A 24,858-nucleotide genomic window follows, 5' to 3' on the forward strand; every position below is an offset into this window, starting at 1 on the left:
GCGCTCAGAACCAGTTACAGCTTTGAGTCGAAACAGAAGTCCCTTTTTGGCTTCAGTGTCATGGTGACGCTGAGGCTCTACTCTCTCAATGCATTTGTAATGGAGCCCAGCATTAGACAGTGGCTTGTGGCTTTTTCCAGTAAATCCAACCACATGGACAAATGAACCAGCAGTGGTCTGACTAAATGGACATTTGTGGACGGACAGTGGTTTAGTAGGTTAGTAAGTAAAGACGTGAGGTGGCTTTGAACCTTCTAGATTTAAGTTTAGTGCCTTACACTGCCTGTGGTTTGACTGCGATCATAATGTATGTGCACTTTGGCCTTTCATTGTATAGATTTGAGAAAGTCCATTACGCTATAAAACAAAAATGCAGTTCTGTCCACCGGACGGTTTTAAGAGTGAAGACATTTTGAGTGGTCTCTTCAGTTCATCTGACAGAGAATTGGTGGGTCGCTGCCTTTTATCAGTCTGAAGAGAAGAGCCAACTACAGACAAACTCAAGCTAGTTGTTTACAATCATGTCTGCATCCGGGACGCTGTAAACAACTGAGCCTAAATGGAGTTAGCTCCTCCCTTCAGATATAAAGCAGTTACTGACCTTTGGAACTGACAAAGCTGCTAGGAACGGAAGAAGCTATTTGGATGAGAGTCGCTAAACATCTTCACCATGACACCACCAGTTACAGCTCAGATCTGTGGAGCAAGAATGCATTTCTTTGTTTTTTTGCGATAAAAACAGCAGTAATTGAGTATAAACAAGATAAGAAAGTGAAATGTCATTCTGTGGAACATTCCAGGTAAAGAAATCACATCTCCATGGAGACAAGTAGGAAGACCCTCCTCGGGAAAAGTTACACCGTGCACCTTTAAGTATAAATGCTGTTACTATCACAACTGCCAGTTTGTCTGCCTTTAAGCGTTCTGTTGTGGACATAGCAGCTGAGTGTTGCATTGGCACCTGCATGAGAAGGTTAAGTGTTCAGTCTGTAAATCCTGCTGTTGCATGGTGTCTCAGGGGCGTGGCTAATCCCCACCAGAACCATCATGGTCATGGTCCGTAAAGGGGGAACAGGTTGCAGCTGACAGATGACTTGAGGTGCACAGGATGGTGCTCTTTGAAGGCAGCAGGGGTTTAGAGCTGAGGTGCACGGCAGGATGTAGGGTTGGTTTGGGTCAGAGTGCATGCTGGGATGTCTTCTTTGAGGCAGTTTTTTATCATGGACACCTGGACACATTTACTTAAGCTTTCCTAAGCTCCTCCCTCTCACAGCTTTGGTTGCTGTAGCGACAGTATGTGCAGCTTGTGTGCAAGCTCTTTCCTGTAGCAGGGCTGTGTCTTGATAACTTACAATACTTTAGGTTTTACCTCTGAACTATATTTAGTGCTAAAATGGTTGCACTGAGTTGTGAAAGCAGTAGTCTAAGCAAAGTCCCAGTCCACACTCAGTTCACTTTTATTGAACAACCTCATCCATGTGCTAGCACAGTTTTTCATTTCTGCAAAAATGTAAATCTACTACTACTTTGACCATTGAGATATTACATACTGCTGTTTTATGAAGATGCCCGTCTTGGATAAATGAAGAGGGTCCGCTTTTATCACTGCGTTTACAAAATCATATTCAACACTGTTGAATAAAGCTAAATGAACTATTTACAATGCAACACATTGTGGAATTTATATTTTCATTACAACATATGTTCCAATAAGTGAAATTTCCTTTGAAATGTTTCATATCTTCCAGACATGATTTGGCCCTGTCAGATTCACTCTGTGTTTATAGCACTATTTCTAGTCTCATTGATTTCCAGTTGTCTCGTAATGGAAAAAAAAGTCCAACACAATAACAGTATTTGTATTGATCGCCTGTGTCTGTCCCCTGGCGCTCATCTCAGGTCACTAAATTATAGTTAAATTGTGCAGCCCACTATATACTTTGTTTGGGACTTCTTCATAGAAAACAAAATGTGTCTATTAACACAATTCATATAGATGTCAGATGAAAGGCTTATGCAAATAATCAAGGTCACATTTTACAAGTATTGGTAAAACATTGCTCTTTGTTCTAAATTATCTTTCAATAGAGTAAATTCAAGATACTCTAATGTGGAAGTACATGCACTTATTTTGCAACTATTGTTTGTGTATCGCTTACAGTTGTTTTTTAGTAGTGCTTATCATCTTGACAACCACACTGCTTCACTGGAGATGGATGAGCGGCTGAGCTCTGAAGAAGGTGACGAAGCATAAAACATGAAAAGAAGGGAATCTGGTGTAAAATGCATCCCAAATGAACCTGCAATTCCTCATCATGAAACCTATAGAGATGGGTTAATGAGATACAAAAAAAAGAAACAAACAAAAAACAGACTTCCTGAAAACATAGAAAGTCTAAGCTCAGATTGATATGTTTTGTAATAGAACATACATGGTTAAAATAAAAATGATCCATGAGCCGAGAGCCCCACACCGGATGGGACACCTCATGCACGTCCCCACAGAGTCCATGTCCTGGTGCGATGCCGGTCAACAGAGAGCAGCCTGTGGAATGTGAGGGGCTGTAGATCAGGTTTCGGGGGGTGACCTTGAGTGTGCCCTGGAGCTGTCACAGCAACTCGTGTGTTTCTGTGTGTTCGGTTAGTGCACAACTCGAATGAGATCATCAACACCTTACATTATTTGTATAGAATTTGTGTTGCTAGAAAGATAGTAAAGACCAGCAAAAAACGTAAAAGTGGAATTGCTCAGAATAACATTTTCATATAAATTGTAAATCTTTTTACACAATTGTGCGGTTCTAGTTTGAACTACCAAAATATGCTTGTATTTCAGTGAGGGAACAAGTGCAGAAGATTAAGATGCAGTGTTAGAGGAAGTCATCCATTCAGAGGAGCGTGGCACAACACTGTTCAGCCCTGTGACCACAAAGGTCTACAGAGACCAGCCGCTGTCAGAGCCACTTTATCTGCCTCACAGACCGCGCACCTCTCACATCTGATAACAACACAATGGCTTCTGAATACATAGTTTCTTTGCCGGAACATTAATAGATTACTAATATTTGTATTTAAGTTGCTTGAACGTTTTATCTAATCTCATACCTAGAAATGTATAATTGTGAATCAATATTGGTCAGGTTGAAACCTACTCCCTGCTGAAGGATATGCGTCTTGACACATTGATTTAAATTCATTAATTTCAACAAAACAAATCTTATTTTGTGCTTACTCACATTTGACATGGATTTCAGTTTGGATTCCTTCACTTAATAAAACCTTGGACACAGCCTTGTGACTCTCGTGGCTTTATTGCTCATCATTTTCAAAACTGTTACTTAAAAAAACTTGTGAAACTTTCTAGTCAAAGCAACATCTCCACGGAGACAAGCAGGTGGCTGACCTTCCACCAGAAAAGTTACATAGTGCACTTCTTTACACCTCTTTCACTGTGGCTCTTGGAGCCAGATTGAATAAACTCCAAAAGGTGCAAAAAGCCATGAAAATGGTGTCAACAGGAAACTTAAAGGTTTTATATTAGTGAGTGATGTATTTTCAGTAAAAACACCTTTGGTACTTCCCCAGTGGCACACACAAGCCCAGCACAATGAGCTCTTTCTGGACAGCTCTGTTATTCTGCGCCGGGCCTCATGCAGGTACATTGAGTACAAGCCAGAGCAGCAGGGTGGCTTTCAACAGAAAATACTCACACTTTCTGTAGACCATGTCACCATGGTAACAATGGAATTCACTGCCTGGTATATATATTTTTTCAATCCACTGAATTAGAAGAGACAAACAGCCTGTATCTTTACTTAGACTTACTGTCTAAATTGTGTTTCTGCAGCTAATCTGTTGGATGCCATGCTGCTGAGGAATGGCTGGAAAGGAGGAAAAGAGAAGAGGACAGAGGAGAGCAGTGCCACGGCGACCGCATCAACCAGGAACATGCTCTGGTGCAACTGCAACCACCACTGTCCGGAGGATTCCTTCAACAACACTTGCATGTAAGCTCTGGGCACAGTTGCAAAAAATACACCAGACTCATCACCACCTGTTACTTTGCATAAGTATTTGACAAAGTGAATACATTTGACCCAACACTTCTTTTCGACGTTAGAAATGTATGCTAATGCTGATTGTGTGTGCTGCAGGACGGACGGATACTGCTTCACCATGGTGGAGGAGGAGGAGGGGGGCATGGCGGTCGTCACGTCGGGTTGTTTAGGCCTGGTCGGCTCCGAGTTCCAGTGCAGAGTAAGTCCGTTGTGTTCATCTGCAACTTTATGCACTTGCTCATGTTACTGTCTCCATCACCAGCTGCCGTTAAGTCCTAATGGGTTTTACTTGACTTACAGCAGTACTTTATGAGACTTGTTAAGCACCTATAAAGACAGAGGAACAAAGTGGAGTGTACGAGGCTATAATTAGGAACCCTCTGTAAACTGAGATTGACAGCAGCGGAAAGACAAACAACAACATAGTAACAGCCTAATTTAAGAATATAGAAAAATCAGGTGCAATTTCATTATCTGTGCTTGCATTAAAAGATAATTACACAGGGATTCATGGCAATATCGTTTTGGAAATACAACAGAACCCAATATGTTGTGTTCATGTCTTCTCTGTCCGCAATAAACTAAAGGAAAAATACTTATTTTTAAAATAACTTCAGAAAGTGGTGACAATATTCAACCCCAAAGACATGTTTGTTAGAAATCTGACCATATGCCATAAAATCAACATTTTTGGACCATCATTTTGTTATATAGGCCCCTGTCCTCCATCTGAAATGATGACATATCAACTTGTAGAAGGTTAACATAACCTTTATCTACTAATAGCTCTAACTTTATACAAACTTGATATTAATTTAAATTTTCTTTTATTGTCATTGCTCAAGTGCAACAAAATTTGCTGTGTTTTCAGATGAATTTCTTTTTTAAATCACACATTTAAATCATTCAAATTTTTGTTTGTCTTGTTTGTTTTACTCTGCTGCCGTTATGTTATACCATTTTAAACGTTTGATTCCTGTTTGTTTATTGCCTAGAAAATACTGACTATGAAGAACAAACCCGAGAATTACTGTGTTTGTCCAAATAGGAAGCATTATCTTTAAATGAATCTATTGCAGCACTTTTTTAAAGACAACTGACTGCATGACCAATTCCTAAATGTATTCAAACCCTTTACATTTTCGTTTCATGTGTAGGATATGTGGAACGGACGCTTAAGGAAAACCTTGGAGTGCTGCACAGATCGCGACTACTGCAACAGAGATTTACATCCCACTCTGCCCCCCATCAGCACGTCCGGTAAGACTTTCTCCCCTCACAGTCTTTCCCACACTGAAATACTCTGCTGTTTCAACCCTGGAGCACTCTTTGGAAGCTGCTCACTCAGGCTGCCTGGCACTTGATGGCTAGTGACGATTTAAAGTGTTACAAACCACAGCTTGGCACAGTGTGGAGGGGCCCTTACTGCCTGAGAAAGGAGCAGGTGAAAGGGAGCCCGCAGCCTTGGCTTGTTCTCTCACCCTCTAATGAAAAGGACAGCCTCTCCCCGGGGCCTGCTTGAGTTTCGTGCCCTGAGACGGATGTGAGCTATCTGTCCATCAGTCACAAAAGCAACACGCATCGACACTGACACCACATTATCTCGTGACGCGAACAATCATCAGTTTCACATTTGCATTCACCATTTGCATATCATTGTGCGCTGACTCAAAACACCACCATTTAACAGCTTTGTATATATATTTGTATTATATCATCTGCCCCCATTTGAAAGTGTATTTACTTAAGTGTGTTCAATCTGACGTGTGAGTTGTGGAAAAGGTAGTTCATGTTTAGACCCAATTTAGAACGTATGAATCATGTTCCTGGAATCAGTTCTTGTTTCAGTTATTACGGTTAGTTATTATAGTGTTTGTAATCTTTTTCAGACCCATATATATTTAGTTAGTTCTGAAAACGTTTTCTTGACTGTGTATTTGTTTGGAAAACTTTGACAACTACTGGTTTATGTCAAACTGAGTCATGATTGGCTTTGATTTTGAGCCTAACATTGTATTGCCAGTTAGTATAACGCAAACATAACACTTTCAAAAGTACATTTCCAGATTGTTTTTCAAATGTGCACTGTTTTTCTTTTTTTTTTTTTTTAACTTTCTTGACTGATAGCAGCGCCGCAGAAAGGCTAGAGGCCCAGAGCTGCCTCACGTCTCTAGGGTTTCCATAGCGATGTCCGTGTGACACCTGATCTGTGAGATTCAGGAAGGAGATGTGATCGATCACACGCAGTGGGACGACGGCACAGAGGAGAGGGGGGGAGGAGGGAGAGGGGAGGAGAGGGGGAGAAAGGACTTGTCTCTGCCAATGAGAATTAGACTGATGCTGGAGGCTGATAACAGGAAACAAGTGACTGTCAGGAGCTATTCATCAGCTCACATTAGAGGACAAGTCTTCCTCACACAGGGCTAATTATTCATCCAAATGTTTGTGTTTTTGCAGAATACATAGACAGCGGTATACAGTACATGGCCCTCTGCATTTCAGTCACAGTCTGCAGCATCATCCTGGGCCTCATTCTTCTCTTCTGCTACTTCAGGTGAGTTATGACAATCTCTGACCAATAAAAACATGAGGTAAAATGTGCACACACTCACCGTTAGCCTTTGTTGTTATAGATACAAGAGGCAGGAGGCCCGGCCACACTACAGTATAGATCTGGAGCAGGATGAGACCTACATACCACCAGGGGAATCACTCAAGGACCTCATAGAGCACTCCCGCAGCGTGGGCTCAGGGTCTGGCTCGGGACTCCCTCTACTGGTCAGATATAAGCACTGCAACATGCACTGTGTGAACGTATTATTTGCTGTGATATATTTGGGATTCTTGACATATTCACTGTATTTATTGCTTTTTTCTTGTTTTCAAACTCATTTAATATTGCATTTAATTGAAATATGATCTGTTAAAAGCCTTTGTAACAATACAGTTCATTTCTGGGCACTCAAGGTCGCCTTACAACAATAAAATGTTAAATAACATACACATACTTAAGGACTGGTGTTGCAAATTAGCCATGACTATACACGCTGTGATACCTGCATCAGAACAGTACATGTTAATCTATGTTTGTGTTATCTGTCTCTATCAAATAAGCAATAATCATAAAAAAATAATACAATAAACTCCATCAGCAAGTCACAAGCAACAATTTGTTTCAGTGTTCAATTAAACTCAGTACTTTTTAATTGCAGCAGTGGTTGATTTCACGATTTTACAAAAACAAAAAAGGTCATTTTAGTTGTGTTATTATTCCATCCAGTAATATTAACTGTTTGCGTCATTTTTTGTTAAACCCTCAGCTTCTCTTGTATATAAATATTACTTTTGACACTCTATGAGATTCTGTATTCAGTCATTGATTTTGTGTTGACATGTAATCGCAGGTGCAGCGTACCATCGCCAAACAGATTCAGATGGTGAAGCAGATCGGAAAGGGACGCTACGGAGAGGTGTGGATGGGCAAGTGGAGAGGGGAGAGAGTGGCTGTCAAGGTTTTCTTCACCACAGAAGAGGAAAGCTGGTTCAGAGAGACCGAAATCTACCAGACTTTTCTAATGAGACACGACAACATATTGGGTAAGAGTAATAATAAGTCATAGGAACCTGTCTGGAAAGGAAATGATGTGCGTCCTGATTTGACGGATTTTTGACAGATTACTTAGAAATGTTTGATTTGTTGTTTCAGATCAAACAAAATAACTTAAACTTGTTTTCCTTTCGTTTCAAACCAGGCTTCATTGCGGCCGACATCAAAGGCACCGGCTCGTGGACTCAACTGTACCTCATCACAGACTATCACGAGAGTGGATCTTTGTACGACTACCTCAAGTCTAATACGTTGGACATGAAGGCACTGCTCAAACTGGCCTACTCCTCCATATCAGGGCTGTGTCACCTCCACACAGAGATCTACGGCACGCAGGGCAAACCAGCCATCGCTCACCGAGACCTCAAGAGCAAGAACATCCTGGTCAAGAAGAATGGATTCTGTTGTATAGCAGACCTGGGCCTCGCAGTAAAGTTTAACAGGTAAACAGAAGTACACTTGAGTTATTAAGGCTATTGGTCAGCCCTGTCCACTTTACTTTAACTTTAAAGCTACATTCACACTTGGTTTGGCCCTGGCCTTGTCCTGGTTTAGTCCTTTATTCCCAGTGTAGGTCCAATTCTGAGAGATGCTGTCGCTTTGCCTGGAATGGTCCACAGTGTGGCATTAACTGTCTTGCATTTATTTAATTACAGATGTTCAATTGTCAAATAAACACCTTGCAAACCAGCATTGGTGGTGTTAGTTGCTTGTTTCCATGGAGATAGATATGTTTTATGCCATACAGTGGAACATTCCAGACAAGGACATAGCACATGACAGACCCGTTACTACATATGTTACATAGTGCATATTTAAACATATTGTATCGTTCTGTTAATGTAGACACAGTGTAGTTAAAAGGATGTTCTGTAACATATTGAAAGAAGCCACGGTCAGTATCATTGTGACTTTGATTGAAATCTTGGTCTCTTACAGTGACACAAATGAAGTGGACGTCCCTCTGAACCTCAGAGTGGGCACCAAGCGCTACATGCCCCCTGAAGTGCTGGACGAGACTCTGAACAGGAGCTACTTTCAGTCCTTCATGATGGCCGACATGTACAGCTTTGGGCTCATTCTATGGGAAATGGCTCGACGCTGCATTTCAGGAGGTAAGTTTAGTCCTATTTGTAACGGCGTGATTGAGGTCAAATAAAATGTATAACCAGTTAATAACACCTTTAGAAATTGTGGTATGAATCCCCTTGATGTATGTTTTATTACAGTGAATTGAAAGTCACGTGCCCTGTTTCCGTTAAAATAAATAAAGTTCTTAGAAGGATAATCAAACAAACTTAACTTGAAAGAAAAAAAAGAACATTTAGAACTTCCAAACTTTCTCCAACATGCATGGTTAAGATTTACGAGACCTTTTTCTGTTCTGTACTAAAATGGTGTCCAACGTTCTGCCCACACATTGTGTCTGCAGGCATCGTGGAGGAGTACCAGCTGCCCTATTACGACCTGGTGCCCACTGATCCCTCCTATGAGGACATGAAAGAAGTGGTCTGCATCAAGAAACAAAGGCCGTCCTCCGCCAACCGCTGGACCAGTGATGAGGTATTTATTTCTTGCACTGCACTGACATTATTAGTCAACCCGTCATGTCAATGAGAAGGCTAAAATGAAGTTAGATCGAAATAATGCAAGTAACCCATAGCCTCCTCAAACAAGCAAACTTGTATTGTTGAACTCCAAAACAGTGCTGCCTACTTGTATGTCTATTTCATTATAATGTTACCTTGAAAATATTGAAAAACATTATAATCTTTACTGCATTATGAATAATTATGTCATTTTAGATCATATTTACAGAGCGCTCATTGTTTTTTGCTGTTGTTTGCTCAGTGTCTGCGTCAGATGGGGAAGCTGATGTCTGAGTGCTGGGCTCATAACCCGGCCTCTCGACTCACAGCGCTGCGGGTGAAGAAGACGCTGGCCAAGATGTTAGAAACTCAAGACATCAAACTGTGACAAACTCGGCACAAACTCGTCACTGCCCACAGCCATTCCACTGGTCAATGCACCAAAGGGAGAAGGGATAACAAATAGGACAAATAAACCTGGCAGAGAATGTGAGTGATGATAACAACAGTGGAGAATAATGCCGTAAGATTTATGACCAGGCTGAGGTCTTCCCTTTGTGTCAGCGACTTGTGACTCCAAATATGCTTTCTGTGAAAGCTAAGGCTGTCAGATGTGGACTGCACAGGCACACAGACTTAGAGGAAAGCTGCTAAGTCTCTCTAAAAGCCATACACAGTGTTATATGAGCAGCCTTTTGAGCTGTCGCCGCTGCCTTATTTTGTTTGGGTGTTTTAGTTTGTGGCTCTGTCAATAAATTGAACAGAACGCTCAAGAAAACTGTGGAGCGAGATGTCCAAAACATTATTTGTGACCTCATTATTATTATTAATAATTTTATAAAATTAATATTGTTATTATTATGAGCAGAAAATAATCTATATAAGAATGCTTATTTAATTTCACAGGGCTTTAAATTCTGATATTTTTTAGTAAATTTGTACATATCTGCTCTAAAAAAGAATACTGCCTTGTTATTATTAAATGTTATTATAACTGTACAGAATATGTCCTGTCCACTGCACCATGGCATGTGCCTTATTTAATCTGTACATACAAGTGTATTGGTGGGTGACATTCCCTAATAAATAAGGATGATGTCTTGAAGGCATGTTGCTTTGAAACAAATTGTGTCTGATGCAATTTTTCAATGTTGCATATAAATATAATTTATTATTAGTCTTAAAAAATCTTTCTTACACTTTTTACAATACCTTGACAGATGAAATGCAAGCATAAACAGATAAAATGGTCACTGCCAGAACAGACAGGTTACATTCTCACTGTACACAATAAGCAAAAACATCAAGAGATTGCAGAATTGAGAATGTAGATTGTTTCAAAAAGATGCAAAGTTTGCATAGACGGCTTTTCAAAAACTGGGATAACTGCCATTATAAAAGAGAAATCTGACAAAAGTGAACCCTCACAAAAGGAATGTTGCACTAACAGTCCTCGCAAAGAGTCAGTATTGTCATAACCCATGGCTTCTGTCAGTAATGCACAAACAATAATAGACTGCCCTCCACCAAAAACACAGAATATCCTTCAGGACAAAGTAACACTGGAATGAAAACATGATCCCTTTACAATAGATTTACCATCCTACACCGTGTTTCATTTATTTGGTAAAAAGCAGTGGAACTCATTTGCATTGGTCCTATAAAAATATATTTGGGTAACAAACCACATCTTTCCTTTTTACAGCATCTTCTTTACTGTTCTTTCTGTCATCTGTAGGTGTTCTTTTAAATACACTCAACTATAAATCAACACAAAGTGTGATTTTAAATAGCCTGAAAATTCCTTAACAGCCCCTTGCCTCCCTAGCAGCAAGACAGTTAAAATGCAACTGAACAAATACGTAAATCATTATAATAAATTGGGAAATAATCACACTTAAACCAAAGAAATAAATGAAACAAATACAACAAATAATATTAGTAATAAAACATCAAAAGTATACAACTCATTTGTTTCTGTACATGTTCTGACTGACAGGATGTCGTACTGCAGGAGTCCAGCAGGGGGGGCTATGATACAGTCAAACTAAAGAGCAATTTGAAGACACTGCAAAGTATAAGACAGGCAGCATAAAGTACAAAAAGGATAAGTATAAATAGGCATATTAAATACTATGTTATCACAGAACACATACTCATTCGTGGGGTAGCCATGGAGACTGTTTTGGAGAAGGAACTCTTCTTCATCTTCTGCTGCATCCATTTGATCCTTTGACCTCCAAAAATCATCACAGAGGGTGTAGTCCAGGGCCAGGGCAGCGTCCACATATTCACACAGTCTATCCAAAAAAAGGACAGCTGTTTCCAAGGAAACTGGAGCCAAAATATCGGGTTGTTGTAGCAGTGAGAGACAGAGAGGGAGAGAAATGACTGGCAGAGGTTCTTGTTTACCCCTCCAAGTTTTTATACCCTTTGTTGCCAATGTTTAACTGGGTCATGGCTTAGCAGACCTAGTGCTTTCTTCCACTTCAAAGGGGCTGAATATGTTTGTTTATGTCACTGTGATGCCAAATGGCTCTTCAGCTTTCGGATATGCCCCATCTTTTAAGTACATGTCTTCTTCCATCTCCCTGGGATGTGGTTGTCCCTGGTGAGTAGACGTCAGTGCTCTGTGTTGGAAGGAACCAGGGTGTCATGGCGCCCCATCTCCTCCAGCACCTGGGCCAAGCGACTCAAGTTGCCGTCAGGGAAATGCTGGGCTTCCCATAGATCCAGGATCACCCCTGTGGGAGTGGATTTGGTGGCAAAGTAGTTGAGATACCTGGATAACAGACACACGAGGATTCATCAATAAAAGATAAATGCAAACAGGGACAAATTGAACAAAGAAACCCCGACACGGATAGAATGCAGAAAGCAATTTAAAGTCTGGGTTGGTTCAAACATTCATTCACTTTCTCTGCTTCATGAATATATTTTTGTTTGTATCACAATTTTTCAATAAAAGCTTTAAATAATTGTCAAATCTGATAATTTCCCTCTCACTAAAAGAAAAACATGCAAAAAGGGGGCTTTTAAGTGGGCAATTGGCAAAACAAAACTGATTTGCATGGAGTCTCTGTGCAGCTAGCTGTGGCTTTCAAAGCACATTTCCAAAAGTCAGCAACAGCACGGTTTGTGTTCCAAGTAAACAGAGATTTCTGAATTCTTTTAATAAAACAGATGATAAAAAGCCATCTAAAATAAGCAGAGGGAGCACACGCGGCATGGAGCCCCTCTTTGGCTCACACCACTCTGTCAGTGGTCTGTCAATCTGCAGCTGCTGCCTGTGATAAAGGTGCCCTGCTGAGCTGGGACCTTCTAAACAGGCTCTCACTGTACTTCAATCACACACACGCCGCGACCAAACCACGCCAGTGACATTCTCATTTCATCTTTGTCTTACTCCCAGTTCAATTCATCTCCACTGAGCAGATATTTATCACAGCCACGTTCCCAAAGAACAATCAAAATCTAATAAGAACAGATGATTGCTATTCTGCTCAGGCTGTCCTCCTTCTTTTATTTAATCACAACTTAGTAAGATAAGAATGAAACAAATATAATAGTGTGAAGTAAAAAATATTCCAGAAGTTCAATTCAAAATGTGAATAAGAAGCAATGAAGCGACTCACGCCAGCTCAGAGTTAATTTAATCATGAAGGGCATATATCTTTAAATATATATATTTTTGCTGTGGCTTACCCAGACAAATGTCAACTGATTAAAACAAAAACACTCAATATTTAATTTTATGTGTTATCGTTTGGATTACAGTGATCTAATAATCATACAAGAATTCATCAAAACACTTTACATGAGAAACATTTGTATCTACACTATAATATGGTACAAGCCCATGTATAAAACTCGGATTGCCTCTGCTCGTTCTCATTCACACAGCACATGATTCACACACTGACCACGTACACAACTGAGCATTATATGTGTAAAAATAAAAGCAAAACATGGACAATATATCCTCTTTCTCATGTGTAGATTGCTTTTTTCAATCTGTAACGCTAATTGAGCTCTTTAGTCCGTGAGCCACAGTAACTAACCTGTCGAGATTGAGTTTGTGTGCCAGCATCCTCCAGTCATTGCCCCTCGTTTGCGGCGCATCCAGACTTCCACACAACTTCTGTCTGATGGAGACGGGGATTCGAAAGGCGTTCGGGCCGACCAGCGTGGTGATGTTGCTTGCGGGGTCCAGTAGAGATGTGTCGATATTTTGAGACTCCTAAAGATTACAAAACAAAAAAACGGTGAAGTTAACAGCTGCTGTCAACTGCGCAGATGATCAGTTACAATGGCATATTGATGCTTTAATGAGGGCTTTTAACTCTATTGGCATATGGTGAATGAATTGCTCCGGGTTGGCTGCAGAATAAAGAGCAGTGCATAAAGACAGATGAAGCAGACCAGGGCACAGTTGAGTGTAATTCATCTCATTACTCTGTGCCGCTCCATCTCCTGTCCTGCGGCCCAGATGGCTCTTGTGCACTGGGCTGAGCATAGCGAGACAATGATCGCCTGTTTGGACTGTATTGGCATGCTTAATGTTTATCAGGCGGCCTGGGGGTCATCTCTGTGTCTAAATACGCCCCGGCAGTGGCTCAGTCCAAGAACCTGGGGGGTGATGGTTCTATCGCCACTGTTTGCACTGTGGGACACTGGGAAGACACTGGGAATATGCATCCGGGTGACAGTGGCTGAATCTGATGATTATTTGTACGCATTTATTGCTATTTCGTAGGTTTATGCTTTTATGGTTTTGGTTTGAATTAATTCGACTGGTTTGATTGTGTTGGGAAACGTAAGATCAAACTGAGCCTTTTGCAGTTTTGAGTTTGGAAACTGTTTTGTTTTTAAAATGTGCCATATAAATGAAGTGGATTTAGATTTCTACATTTTGGAAGAACTTTATTTGCACAGTAAAAGCACTGTATAGCATGGCAACTAAAAAGTGCAACTATGTGTATTTAAGTGTAATTATATGATAATAACTCACATCTGTCATTCTGTTTTATTTTATGCTATGAGAAAATTTAAACGTAATAATAATAATTATAATATGGAAACAGGGCCCAAATAGTCTATTTCCACCCTATTACCATTGTTTAATACAATAAAGTGTGATTCTTTATTTCATATGATGTGAAATCCAAATGACCAAGAATGAAAAAGAAACATTGCAATTGCACTGTCTTGCTAATAACATGGAAACAGTGCTGCAACAAATTGTTCATTTAACAAACATTTAACAAGTTATTCCCATCCTATTACTTTTGTATATTATACGGTGCAACCCGACACAGAGTACACCAGTGCGTACCTCTAACAGTGTGGTGTCCAACTGAAAGATCTGGCCCTCTCCCTCCACCTGGCGGACACAGATCTTGCAGCTCAGCTCCACCGTGCTGATGCAGAAGCGCTCCAGAGTGAAGCAGCAGTGGAGGTTCCTCTGAGAGCCCGTCCACACCTGCTGAAACGACAGCTCCTGTGGACAGCACCAGTTTACCAGTTACGCTACAAGTCTTCCATCATCGAAATGTTCAAAATTATAGAATGGAAGCTGGAGGCAAACTGAAGTAATACATTTTCAAGATTTAACTACGGTACTTGGACTAAATGTTTGTGCTAGTCTTTATAAAAAAGAAAGTAAGTAGCTTTTCTGACTTTGTGATTGAGTAGAAATGGATGGGTTTTTTTTCTAGCCTCAAAATTATATTTGAGCCTCACAAAAAGTATAATTTGCAGTAAAGTATGTTGTATGTTATCTGTATATCTGTTATCTGTACAATGCATATTCATGCCAGAATGAGGCTATTTTTCATCCATAGTCCCATGACAGCTATGATCAATCTTAATACATGGGAATATATATAGCTATATACATATCTCTATATATATATATAAACTCTCAACTGGTTCGCTGTTAACTCAGAATGTATTTGTATAAAACTTGTAAAGCGTTTATATGTCTTAAATGATGTTAGCAGTGACATACCTGGTATTTGGCCACTAATTTGCTCTTCCATAACGTGTGGGGGACGTCGTGGATGGATAGTCTCAGGTTGTGGGTGCTGTCTTTGAAGTTAAGGGTCTTTGGTTCATCCAACAACTTTCCACCCATTTGTTTTTCCATTTGTAGGACTTCCTGAATGACAAATCAAACAAAAAACAGTGTTTTTCTGAGTCCACTTTGAGGACGTGAACAGCAGCAGGATGAAGTACAATACAAAAGAAGTACTGTGTGAAAATTTCATGAGAATGCGTGTGCTAAACTGAAGATAAGTACAAGCATAATGATGTGTTGTTTGTAATATCTAAGTCCATTAGTATGCATGTGCCCATCTTTGCCTAAAATCACATTTGCAAAGATTTCTCCCTCCTACTGAACATCTGTTGACTATCACAACACAAACATAACAAAACTATAGTCACAAAGACACTCACTTTTCCACAGCGTGAAAAACACATTAGCATTCAAGTACAGAACGTTACAATCTCTTTACTTTTAGTGCATCCTGGTTGTCATCTAGGCAGTAGACTCTGATGTGGTACTCCATGGCGGGGCAGGTCACAGGACCGAAAATGGCCAGTTTGAGGCGTTTGGTGGTGGAAGCACTGAGAGACTGTCCCACCAGGCAGTATGTCCCCAGTGTCTCCGTCAGAATATGACACGCCTCATCGTCCATTTGGATATAGCACGGTGTGGTGAAGTTCTCTTCTCCAACCACCACCACATCCTGGGAAACAGGAGCAAAACATTAGCTGTTTAACCATGTTATGCCATTTAATTTTTTTATCCAGGAACTTGGAAATTTGTCTGCAAAATAAATGAATTTCATTGTCTAAATGTTCCCATTATTGCAGTCAAATTTAACCATCACTGGAACAGATGGGACAAACATGCCAAGCGACATATGCCAGACATTCACTGATTCTTACCAGTTACACTTGTTCACTCTGATTTCACTCTGTTTTTTTAAAAATGTAATTTGTTGTTTGGTTTGATAACTTTTTTATATAGGATTAAATTTAAAAAAAATGAAAAATAAAAAGCAAATCGTCCCATTGTGTCACTTTGTTTGTTAAGTAAATTTTCTGAATAGTTTCCGAGTAAAAAAACTAAACCTAAATATGCTCTAGAGGATGTGAAAGTGAAATAACTAATAAACTTTCACTTAATGAAAGCTAGAAATGTTCACAGACAGAATGTAAGACTACATTTTCCTTACAGTGTCTGGTGTTTTTATAAACACTCTCTTTAATTTCATTTTCTTCCTCCTTTAATCCAATCCTCCAGTGAGAAGCATGGAATTATTCTGCCTAATATGAGAGAAAGAAGAATTACAGTATTCCATTGTGAGAAAGGCCTTTTAACACTAGTATTATGGCTGATCATTAAAGGCTCTAACAGCTCCACCGGGACAGCCATCCCAGCTCCTTATTAGGGAATAATTAGAACGCACAGTGGAAAAGTAGGCTTGTGCTACAAAGATTTAAGTGTACGAGAACAAATAAACAAAAATGTGAACCAACACAATCCCTCTGCATCATTTATTCTCATATTTTAGAAAGCATTTGTCAGAAGCTAAAGGCTGGCACAATGCATTCTTGTGTGGGGCCCAGTGAAGCAGAAAGCCCCACATGTTCTCATTATTTGACCTGCTGTCTTAATCATAATCAACAGCATGGATGCTCAGTACTGCGTGGTGTAACCTGACACTACAGTTGACCATGCCGATGGAAATGACCTTCTCTGGGTGGTATATATGTTAATGTGAATAACTTCTTCAGGTGCTTCCCTCTGCTGTTTTGGCAGGTGTGATGAATACATATTTTGACAGAGCATGTCATCTAAAGCAATATTTCTCCCATCAGCATAGGGGTGGTGTCTGGCCTCAGTGGAAAGAAAAGCTCATATAGAGGAGGAAGCTGCTGTCACCTTGGATATTACCATCTGCATTTGTGACAGGCCAGAGATGTAATCAATAGTTATTTTCCCTTAAAATACTCAGTTTACACAGCGCTTTATTGGCCGCCCTCGAGTCATTTATCAATGTCACAGAGGGATGTGGCCCAGTCTGGCACTTTTTCTGCTCCAGAGCTCTTATCAGCACATCAGCGGCTGAACTGTGAGCTCGGCAACAAGCAGAAAACTTACATTGTGTGCTGCAATCAGTTAAACCAAATTGCAGGCACATATGAAACTTTCATTTAATACTGAATAATGAAAGTTTCATATGGGCCTGCAATTCAGTTAAACTCAATTGGGCCTGCAATAATTTGTAATTATTAATATGAATCATTACAAAATTCGCTAATTCGATTCCCGGGTCGCGTGTCATGGTGTGTTTCCTCCGGTTGCTCTGGTTTTCCCCATCAACCCAAAATATGCACAAATATTATGCACAAATCCCCCCGGGAAAGTAGTCCTGACCAAGGCTAGCTCAAAGATCTGAAGATGGGTCCGCGGACAATATTCAAAATACAGGGGCAATAAAGTGTTCCTTAACCTTAACATTGTCACTGCAGATTGTCTTCCCCCAACAGCAAGTGTGTGAAGCGTGTGTGGATTCTCACTTTGTTCCTCAAATGAAACACAGATTGTGAAGATTTGACATATGATACGTGACTGGGTTTGAGAATGTGGGAGATGCAATAATGTGATCTTATCATACCCATAATAACTTTCAGATTTTTTTTTAGCACAGTGGAAAAGTGAAATAAAATACAAAAGCAAGAAAACAGGTGATAGGCAGAAAAATCTTCACACGGTGCCCTTTGGCAGCAGCACTTATCATCATCAACAGAGGTAATGATGGAGCCTACGGGCATGCGGCTTCAGGAATAGCGCCAGCTCACAACAAAACAAAAACACCGAATTATGAAGCAACAGTCTGGGGAAATACAGTGACTGTTTGTTCGATTAGAGGGTTACGGTTTCTGCAGCTGGCAATAGGCTTTCATCTGTATTCTGAGTTCCACAAGCAGGTTGAGCTCTCGGGTTATTTTGAAATGATTATTTGGATAATAATAGTAATCATTACAGTATAATTAACTTCATAGGGACAGACTGGGGTGGCAAGTTTATTCTTTCATTCAGTCATTCGTTTTCTACTACATGTGACGGGTGACGAGCCTATTCCAGTGACTTTGGGCCTTAGGCGGGGTACACCCTGGACAGAGGCCAATGCGTCGCAGGGCCAAGTTTATTCAATGGTATTTTATTTATGTAATTATTCATTCACATTGTATCCCTGTCTGCTCCTGCCTCTTGGCCAGGTCTTGAAAAAGAGACTGTTAATTTAGAAAAACATTCAGTTGGAGTCATCTGGACAGTGATTTTTGTGACGCTTCGACTCTCATCCAAGAGTCATTCTCAATCTGCAGATCTAGTCTGAGAACTCGGATAAATATCAGTGACAAGATAACATACAACTCAATCTTTTTCTACAATGGAACACTCCAAGACAAATTAGGATTTACGCTGAATTGGTAATAATGAGGTTTTAATAAACTTAATAAAAATACATTTAAAACAGCTAAGGACAGTTTCTCTAAAACCGCTTGTCCACTGCAATTATGGCTTAAACTGACCATTAAAACGGAACTGCAGTATGAAATGGTCTACAGTTCCAACTTCAATCAAATCTAAACTCCTAAAACTAATTGATGCCTTTCATATTGATTAATGTAAGTAAAAAAAGAAGCAATATTTTACCTCCCATTGGTTCTGTGGAGACAGGCTCTTGAGCTGGATCAGCCAGTCCTGCTGTCCATCACACACAGCGCAGTGGTGCATGGTGATGATGACCGGCCGGGTCAGCAGGGCTCCAGGGGGCCCACAGCTTACCACCGGGCTCAGCACAGTCTGTCCATCTTCCACTGAGGGCCTGGAGGTACACACACGACACAAAGTGGACATGTGTGGCTGTTAGCTGGGTGTGACAGGGCCGGGGCAGCGCTGACACAGTGCTGTGTGTAAAGAGCTGATAGTGTTGATATGGCAGCAGTGGGCCTACCTCATGTTGTCCTTCCTCTGAACAGTCACATACATTTCATAGACTCTGCCCTGAGGAACGGTCCCCGCTGGAACCAACAGACTCACCCCTGGAGAGCAGACAAAGACACAAGGACAAACATAATTGGTTTGGGCTTTGCTGTCTATTAGATTCATATTTTTTGTCAGTAATAGCCTCAAAATACAACAAATCAGGCATCACGTTAGAATATCTATGCTATTACGTATTAACAGATGCAGTATGCAGTTGTGGTTGATGCAAAGTTGTGATGTCATGACATTCTTAAGTCTAGACTGTTTCAAATTCTATGCATTATCTATGTCTGGATTTTGGCCACAATCACACAGCTGTGACTCTGTTATAAAGCACTTGCAAAAGATTTTTATGCCCAGTTTGTGGACCCAATCTCTAAAAATGATAAGGTTCAGGGATGTGAATTTTCTTCTTGGAGATGTATTTCAAAAGTAGTGAATTGCCCATCGAGAACTGGAGGCCCCTGCCCTCCATCTAAAATTATGACTTCATAAAAATGTAGAACGTGATCCCAACCTCAAGGTGACGCATGATTGTGGCAGCCCAGAAAGAGAGAAGGTTATTAATATCAATACAAGCATGTTATTTCTGGAGAGATCGTGTGACAAGCATGCGCGCTATCATATTCTCACAGTTTGCATCATCTACATGTTTTCTGCTTACATTGATTTTATTCTCTGCCGTGCCCAGTGTATTTCAGGCCCTACCCCTGCAGTTTTATAATGTACTTTACTCATGGGTGTTTTCTCAGATAGTGCATTGATTTCCCCCGTCCTTGTGCTGAACTTTTCAAAAGGTGACAGACAGCTCCTCATGCTATAGCAAACGAGGCAATCACAACTGTGCTAGAGGGATGTTGAGTCGCGCTGCCACTCTGCTTCACAGCCAGGCTTCAAAGAGACGAGCAAATGCATTTTAAGAAGGAAAAATAGCAAACTGCCACAAAATATTTCATTACTGCAACAAACAGATCAAATATCAAATGGTCTTTTCCTTTGCCTTTGACAGTAATGTGATGAGGTGGCTAAGCGCAAACCAACAGCTGAGAACATTTTATAAGAATCAAAACCAAAAAAGACAGAAATTGGAGCGTTCTGTGTGTCTTTAAGCTTGTCTACATGTATCTGCAAGCTGTACAAAACAGTCCTCCTGTGTTTGAAGTGGGGACGGCAGAGTAAATGGAAGCTGTCTGAAAGCGTGCACCTCCCCTTCACTCCTCCTGCCTTGTGCCCTGGTTATCCATCAAACTCACAAACTGTGCTGTCATTACGATGATGACTTACATATGGTACGGCCAATTTATTTCAAAGTCATCAGGGCAAAACGGATAGAGACGCAGGTAAAATAGATTACATCTGCAGAAAAAAATTACATATACCGGTACTCTTAAAATGTATATATAATTGTAATATAAAATAAACATAATAATATAAATGAACTAAAAAATAAGAAGGTTAAAAGCAATTTGTTTTTAAGGTTGTTTATGCCATATTAACGTAATTTTATCATTTGGAAAGATTAATTTCATGGAGCTAGTCACATACTAGGGCAATGGTCATCACTTAGACAATTTGAATTAAGTGAATAAAGGATTTCACTGTAAAATTGTGAAACTCAAACATAATGGCTACACTTGCTTGGCAAAGGGGAACACGCACAACCACGCAAGGCACGTAGCAAGAATGACTGATGTTTGACAAGGCCAATGGGTGACGTAATTCAAGACGAATTGACAGCCAGTGGTTAGTTCTCTGAAATCGTCTAATATACGACTCCCTCCGAGAGAGTTGGATCTCCCGCTCTCTGTGGAACTACTCAAGGTTTGGTAGTTTTTCCTTGCAGAGAAGGAGGGTCTAAGGACAGGGACCTTGGAACATTTGTCTAAGGACACGGGATGCTGGGACATTATCAAGTCCCTATGAACATTGTTAAATCTGTTTTCACTGTCGCAATTCGATGCGACCACTTTGGCGTTACAAGAATTCAATTACAAAAAAGCATTAGAAAAATAAACTGAATTGAAGCCACTGAAAATATCACAGATCAGGGACATTCAGAATGGAGTGTTTTTGACGTTCGAGGGGGAGAGCACGTTCTAACCAGGATTCATCAAACGAGTATGAATGAAGCTAAATGAGATTCCAGGTATGTCTTTGATAAGGGAACAATGTTGATGAGCATGGATAAAAGCTTAAAGAAAAGTCAATTTAGCAGAATATGTGTCCTTTAAGGGGATGCAGTGAGGTGAAAATACCTGAGTTGGGAACTATGAGATGGCCCCCCTGAGAGCTGAAGGACCCCAGGGCACTGCAGGAGGGGTCTCTGGTCCGCAGCAGGGTCTGTGTCTGTGTGCGCCGGCCCATGGTGTCGTTGTTGTCCAGGAGACTGTGAGGTAACTTGGGGGAAAGTTTGGAGGAAAACTCTCCTCCCAGGTCATCCTGTGGAGTCACCAGTCCGGATGAGTTGTACACCTTGATCTTCAGGTTTGGCAAAGGGTCCAGCAGGGGAGAGTTGGTCATTGGGATTTTGTCCGCCACGTCGTGAAGAGCGTACACCGGCCCACGATACATGGCTGCTGCAGAGGTGAGGTCAGGAGGTGCAGTCAGGAGATCAGCTGTGGAGGGGGTTAGAAGGGGAATTATGTTAAAAGAATTGAAACGAAATAGGAAACAAAAAGAACTTTAAGCAGAATCAAGTTAAAAAAGGTATTCAATTCAAGCTTAATTTCCAGAAGAGAGTACAGTCGTAGCATCTTTGTCCTCCCCTGTAACTCTCCTTTGTGCCCCGCCCTGGTCTAGGCTCTAGGGATGGTCAATACTGTTTTCCCAAATTAAGAGACACGTTAAATAAAAATATAATCACCCGAGTCCTTTCGCTCCACTGACCCCACCTCTGCTGTAGAACTACTTCTTCTCATCACAATTCACATTGTATATCCAAACACCTTGTAGGAAGTTAAGCCATCTTACTCTCCACTACCACCATCACAACCATCTAATAGTTTATTTGAGTGTGTCCTAGCCAAAACACCCATGTGAAAATGAAGTGTTGGCGGCAATCAGTGTGACTGGACTCTGGCTTCACTCATTTGTTTTTCACTCATTAGGGAAGTCCACTTCTCCACCTAAAGGCATTACTCAGTGGGAGAAGTTCTGGCTGCAGTTGTGATTCATGAGGAACAGATGGCGTCACTCGCACAAGGCTCTCCAGCAGGTACAAGGATGGATGTTGGAGCTGCCGTGCGTGGGCGGAGAGGGCATTGGGCACTCGAAGGCTGGCAGTTCATGGACGCTAGAAGGAACTTACTCCCCTTCTCCTTATTTCACACAGTTTATATTATCATAACAATGTCAGCAGAGGTCACCCAGGCTGTTTAAATGAGGAATAGAGCTGGTGTGTATGAAAGCTCAAATACATATTGCATGAAAGTGTTTGCATATTATATTAACTAAGTCATAAATTAAGCCAACTCGTGTCTGTAGTGTTTTAATAATGACAAAAATATATAAAATGTTGCGCGTGTCGACTCAAGTGATATAAAAAAAAATCATCATCAAGTCATAAAGAATTTAAGCGATCTTTGTTTAATGGTTGTACAGAACTGTAATTAGCTTTTTTTGTGTGTGGATTTTCTATTGAAAGCATCGCCTGAAGTAAACAACTAAACCAAGCTACAAGTTTACTGACAAGAGTGCATTTTCTCCAACTTCTACCCATTACATACACACAGTTAATCCTAAGACTTTGGCAACACTTTACAAACTGGCCATACACTAGACTGGTCATTTATGTCTAGAACTCAGAAAGATACAGGGACGTATAACCCCTCATGATAAACTAAATCCGTGAATAAATGCAAGGTTTTACTGATTATCAAAGCGGCAGCATGTAAAGTATAAAATAAACAAGGAATAAATTATAGCCCACCAAGGTCAAGTGGTAATATTGCAAGCATCTTACATCTCTTATGCAATATGTGACCCTGATATACAATTCTCGATATGCTTCAAGTCAACACACAAAGCGCCAAACCTTTGCGAGCGGTCTTGATGCTGACGGGCTGAAATCCTCCGTTCAGGGCGGAGGAATCGATGATGTCAGAGTCAAAGTCGCGGTGGTTCTTCCTGTATACAAAGAGCGCCACAGCGACGGAGATGACCAGGCACATGATGACAGCTATGACAATCCCCACGTATAATGCCACATCATCTGTGCTGGGGGCCACTGAGGAGGGGACAGAGCAAGCAGAGAGACACAAATGAGTTTCACACATCACACTGATAGTATTGGGCGGCTTTAGCGAAGTGCAGACGCCGTGATCAGCCATCATCAGCCATCATCAGCCATTATCAGCAGATTAATATCCTGCTTTAAAATGAGCCGGATATGAACGTCCATCTAGAAGGAAATAGAAAAAAATGCTCTGTTTCTCTTGTGTGTTTTAGGGATATTGCCCCATGGTGTGGTTATTGGTGGCTTCCATTAATAGGGATATGGATAAAGCAAAGATGCTAAAGCAAGATGCAAGAATTCTAAGCTCAATCAAGTCTTTAAAATGTTATTAATGTTGTTATATTACTACTACTACAATTAATAATAATAATAATAATAATAATAATAATAATAATAATAATAATAATACTCGTGCAATAGTTTGCAATCCACATACGACCCCTCCAACTCCCATTCATCACATAAACATTTCATACATTGGCAAGATGAATTGTCTAGCCCAAAAATACAATTGCATCATGCACTTCATTTACAGCAAATTGTGGCCCGGCCATTTCACCTGAACCTTATCCATGAGTAAAATAGGGGTCACTAGAAGAAAAAGACAGGGAACCTCTGGTCTAGTAAATGTCGTTGTGTCCTTAGACATGACACTGTACCTTCCCTAGCATGAATGTAGTGTTAGTGATGGTGAGTGGTGTCAGTCTGCCCCAGGGCAGCTGTGGCTACGGAGCTTAGCATCACCTAGAATGAATAATGCCTTTGGGTGTCTTAAAAGGCGCTACATAAATCCAATGTAGTATGATTATTATAATTAGACATACAACTAAAGCAATAGTGTTTTTCAAGTAGTACAAGCAACAGTCCTTTTACTCCTGTGCAATAAACTATATTTCGGGTACTTTTGTTTTTCTGGCATCTCCCATAGCATAAAGCACATTGAAACTGACACAAACATTGATTAACTCAAGTGCAATTAATGTGGAAGGTTGTTCCGGCAGAAATCAGTCCTAACAAGCAGCCACAGACTGGATCAAAAGCACTGAAGACCGAAATATAGACGTTTTCATCTTTCAAATTACCATGCTCTGCGCTGAAGTTCAGAGTGGAGCTGGCTTTGTTCTTACACAGTTCAGATAAAATCGAGACATAGCTTGCTTTTCTCCAACTGTCTTTCATGTGCGCCTCTCTCCCTTCTCCCAGAGTCTTTGTGTCCAGTTTCCAGCTGGAGGAGCCTCAGTGATTAGAAGGCCTGGCATGGACCACAGCCCCAGAGCCACTCATTATAACACCAGACCCCTAAT

General features: G+C 40.6%; 2 protein-coding genes across 4 annotated transcripts in view; one reads left to right on the forward strand and one right to left on the reverse strand.

Annotated features, from left to right (window-relative positions):
* Positions 1–10,359, forward strand: part of bmpr1bb (bone morphogenetic protein receptor, type IBb) — a 52,926-nt gene extending 42,567 nt beyond the window's left edge. Inside the window, exons 4-13 of the mRNA XM_072453065.1 lie at positions 3,848–4,007; positions 4,155–4,257; positions 5,216–5,318; positions 6,516–6,612; positions 6,692–6,836; positions 7,463–7,655; positions 7,811–8,108; positions 8,605–8,780; positions 9,098–9,228; positions 9,517–10,359. Of these exons, the coding sequence (XP_072309166.1) occupies positions 3,848–4,007; positions 4,155–4,257; positions 5,216–5,318; positions 6,516–6,612; positions 6,692–6,836; positions 7,463–7,655; positions 7,811–8,108; positions 8,605–8,780; positions 9,098–9,228; positions 9,517–9,642 (1,532 nt within the window). The 3' untranslated portion in view covers positions 9,643–10,359. The remainder of the gene's footprint in view (positions 1–3,847; positions 4,008–4,154; positions 4,258–5,215; positions 5,319–6,515; positions 6,613–6,691; positions 6,837–7,462; positions 7,656–7,810; positions 8,109–8,604; positions 8,781–9,097; positions 9,229–9,516) is intronic.
* Positions 10,360–10,395: 36 nt separating this feature from the next.
* The window catches only part of unc5cb (unc-5 netrin receptor Cb), a 137,120-nt gene continuing 122,657 nt past the window's right edge, over positions 10,396–24,858 (reverse strand). For all 3 annotated transcript variants that reach the window (XM_072453060.1, XM_072453059.1, XM_072453058.1), the window contains 9 exons: positions 23,354–23,545; positions 21,576–21,935; positions 19,289–19,376; positions 18,988–19,159; positions 15,773–16,006; positions 15,265–15,414; positions 14,590–14,754; positions 13,316–13,494; positions 10,396–12,036 (listed from right to left, as the gene is read on the reverse strand). In XM_072453060.1, the coding sequence (XP_072309161.1) occupies positions 11,877–12,036; positions 13,316–13,494; positions 14,590–14,754; positions 15,265–15,414; positions 15,773–16,006; positions 18,988–19,159; positions 19,289–19,376; positions 21,576–21,935; positions 23,354–23,545 (1,700 nt within the window). In that variant the 3' untranslated portion in view covers positions 10,396–11,876. The remainder of the gene's footprint in view (positions 12,037–13,315; positions 13,495–14,589; positions 14,755–15,264; positions 15,415–15,772; positions 16,007–18,987; positions 19,160–19,288; positions 19,377–21,575; positions 21,936–23,353; positions 23,546–24,858) is intronic.

Source organism: Eucyclogobius newberryi, unplaced genomic scaffold, assembly GCF_026437365.1.
Source record: "Eucyclogobius newberryi isolate DKJ021-1_F unplaced genomic scaffold, fEucNew1.0.hap1 SCAF_2, whole genome shotgun sequence".
Taxonomy (NCBI): domain Eukaryota; kingdom Metazoa; phylum Chordata; class Actinopteri; order Gobiiformes; family Gobiidae; genus Eucyclogobius; species Eucyclogobius newberryi.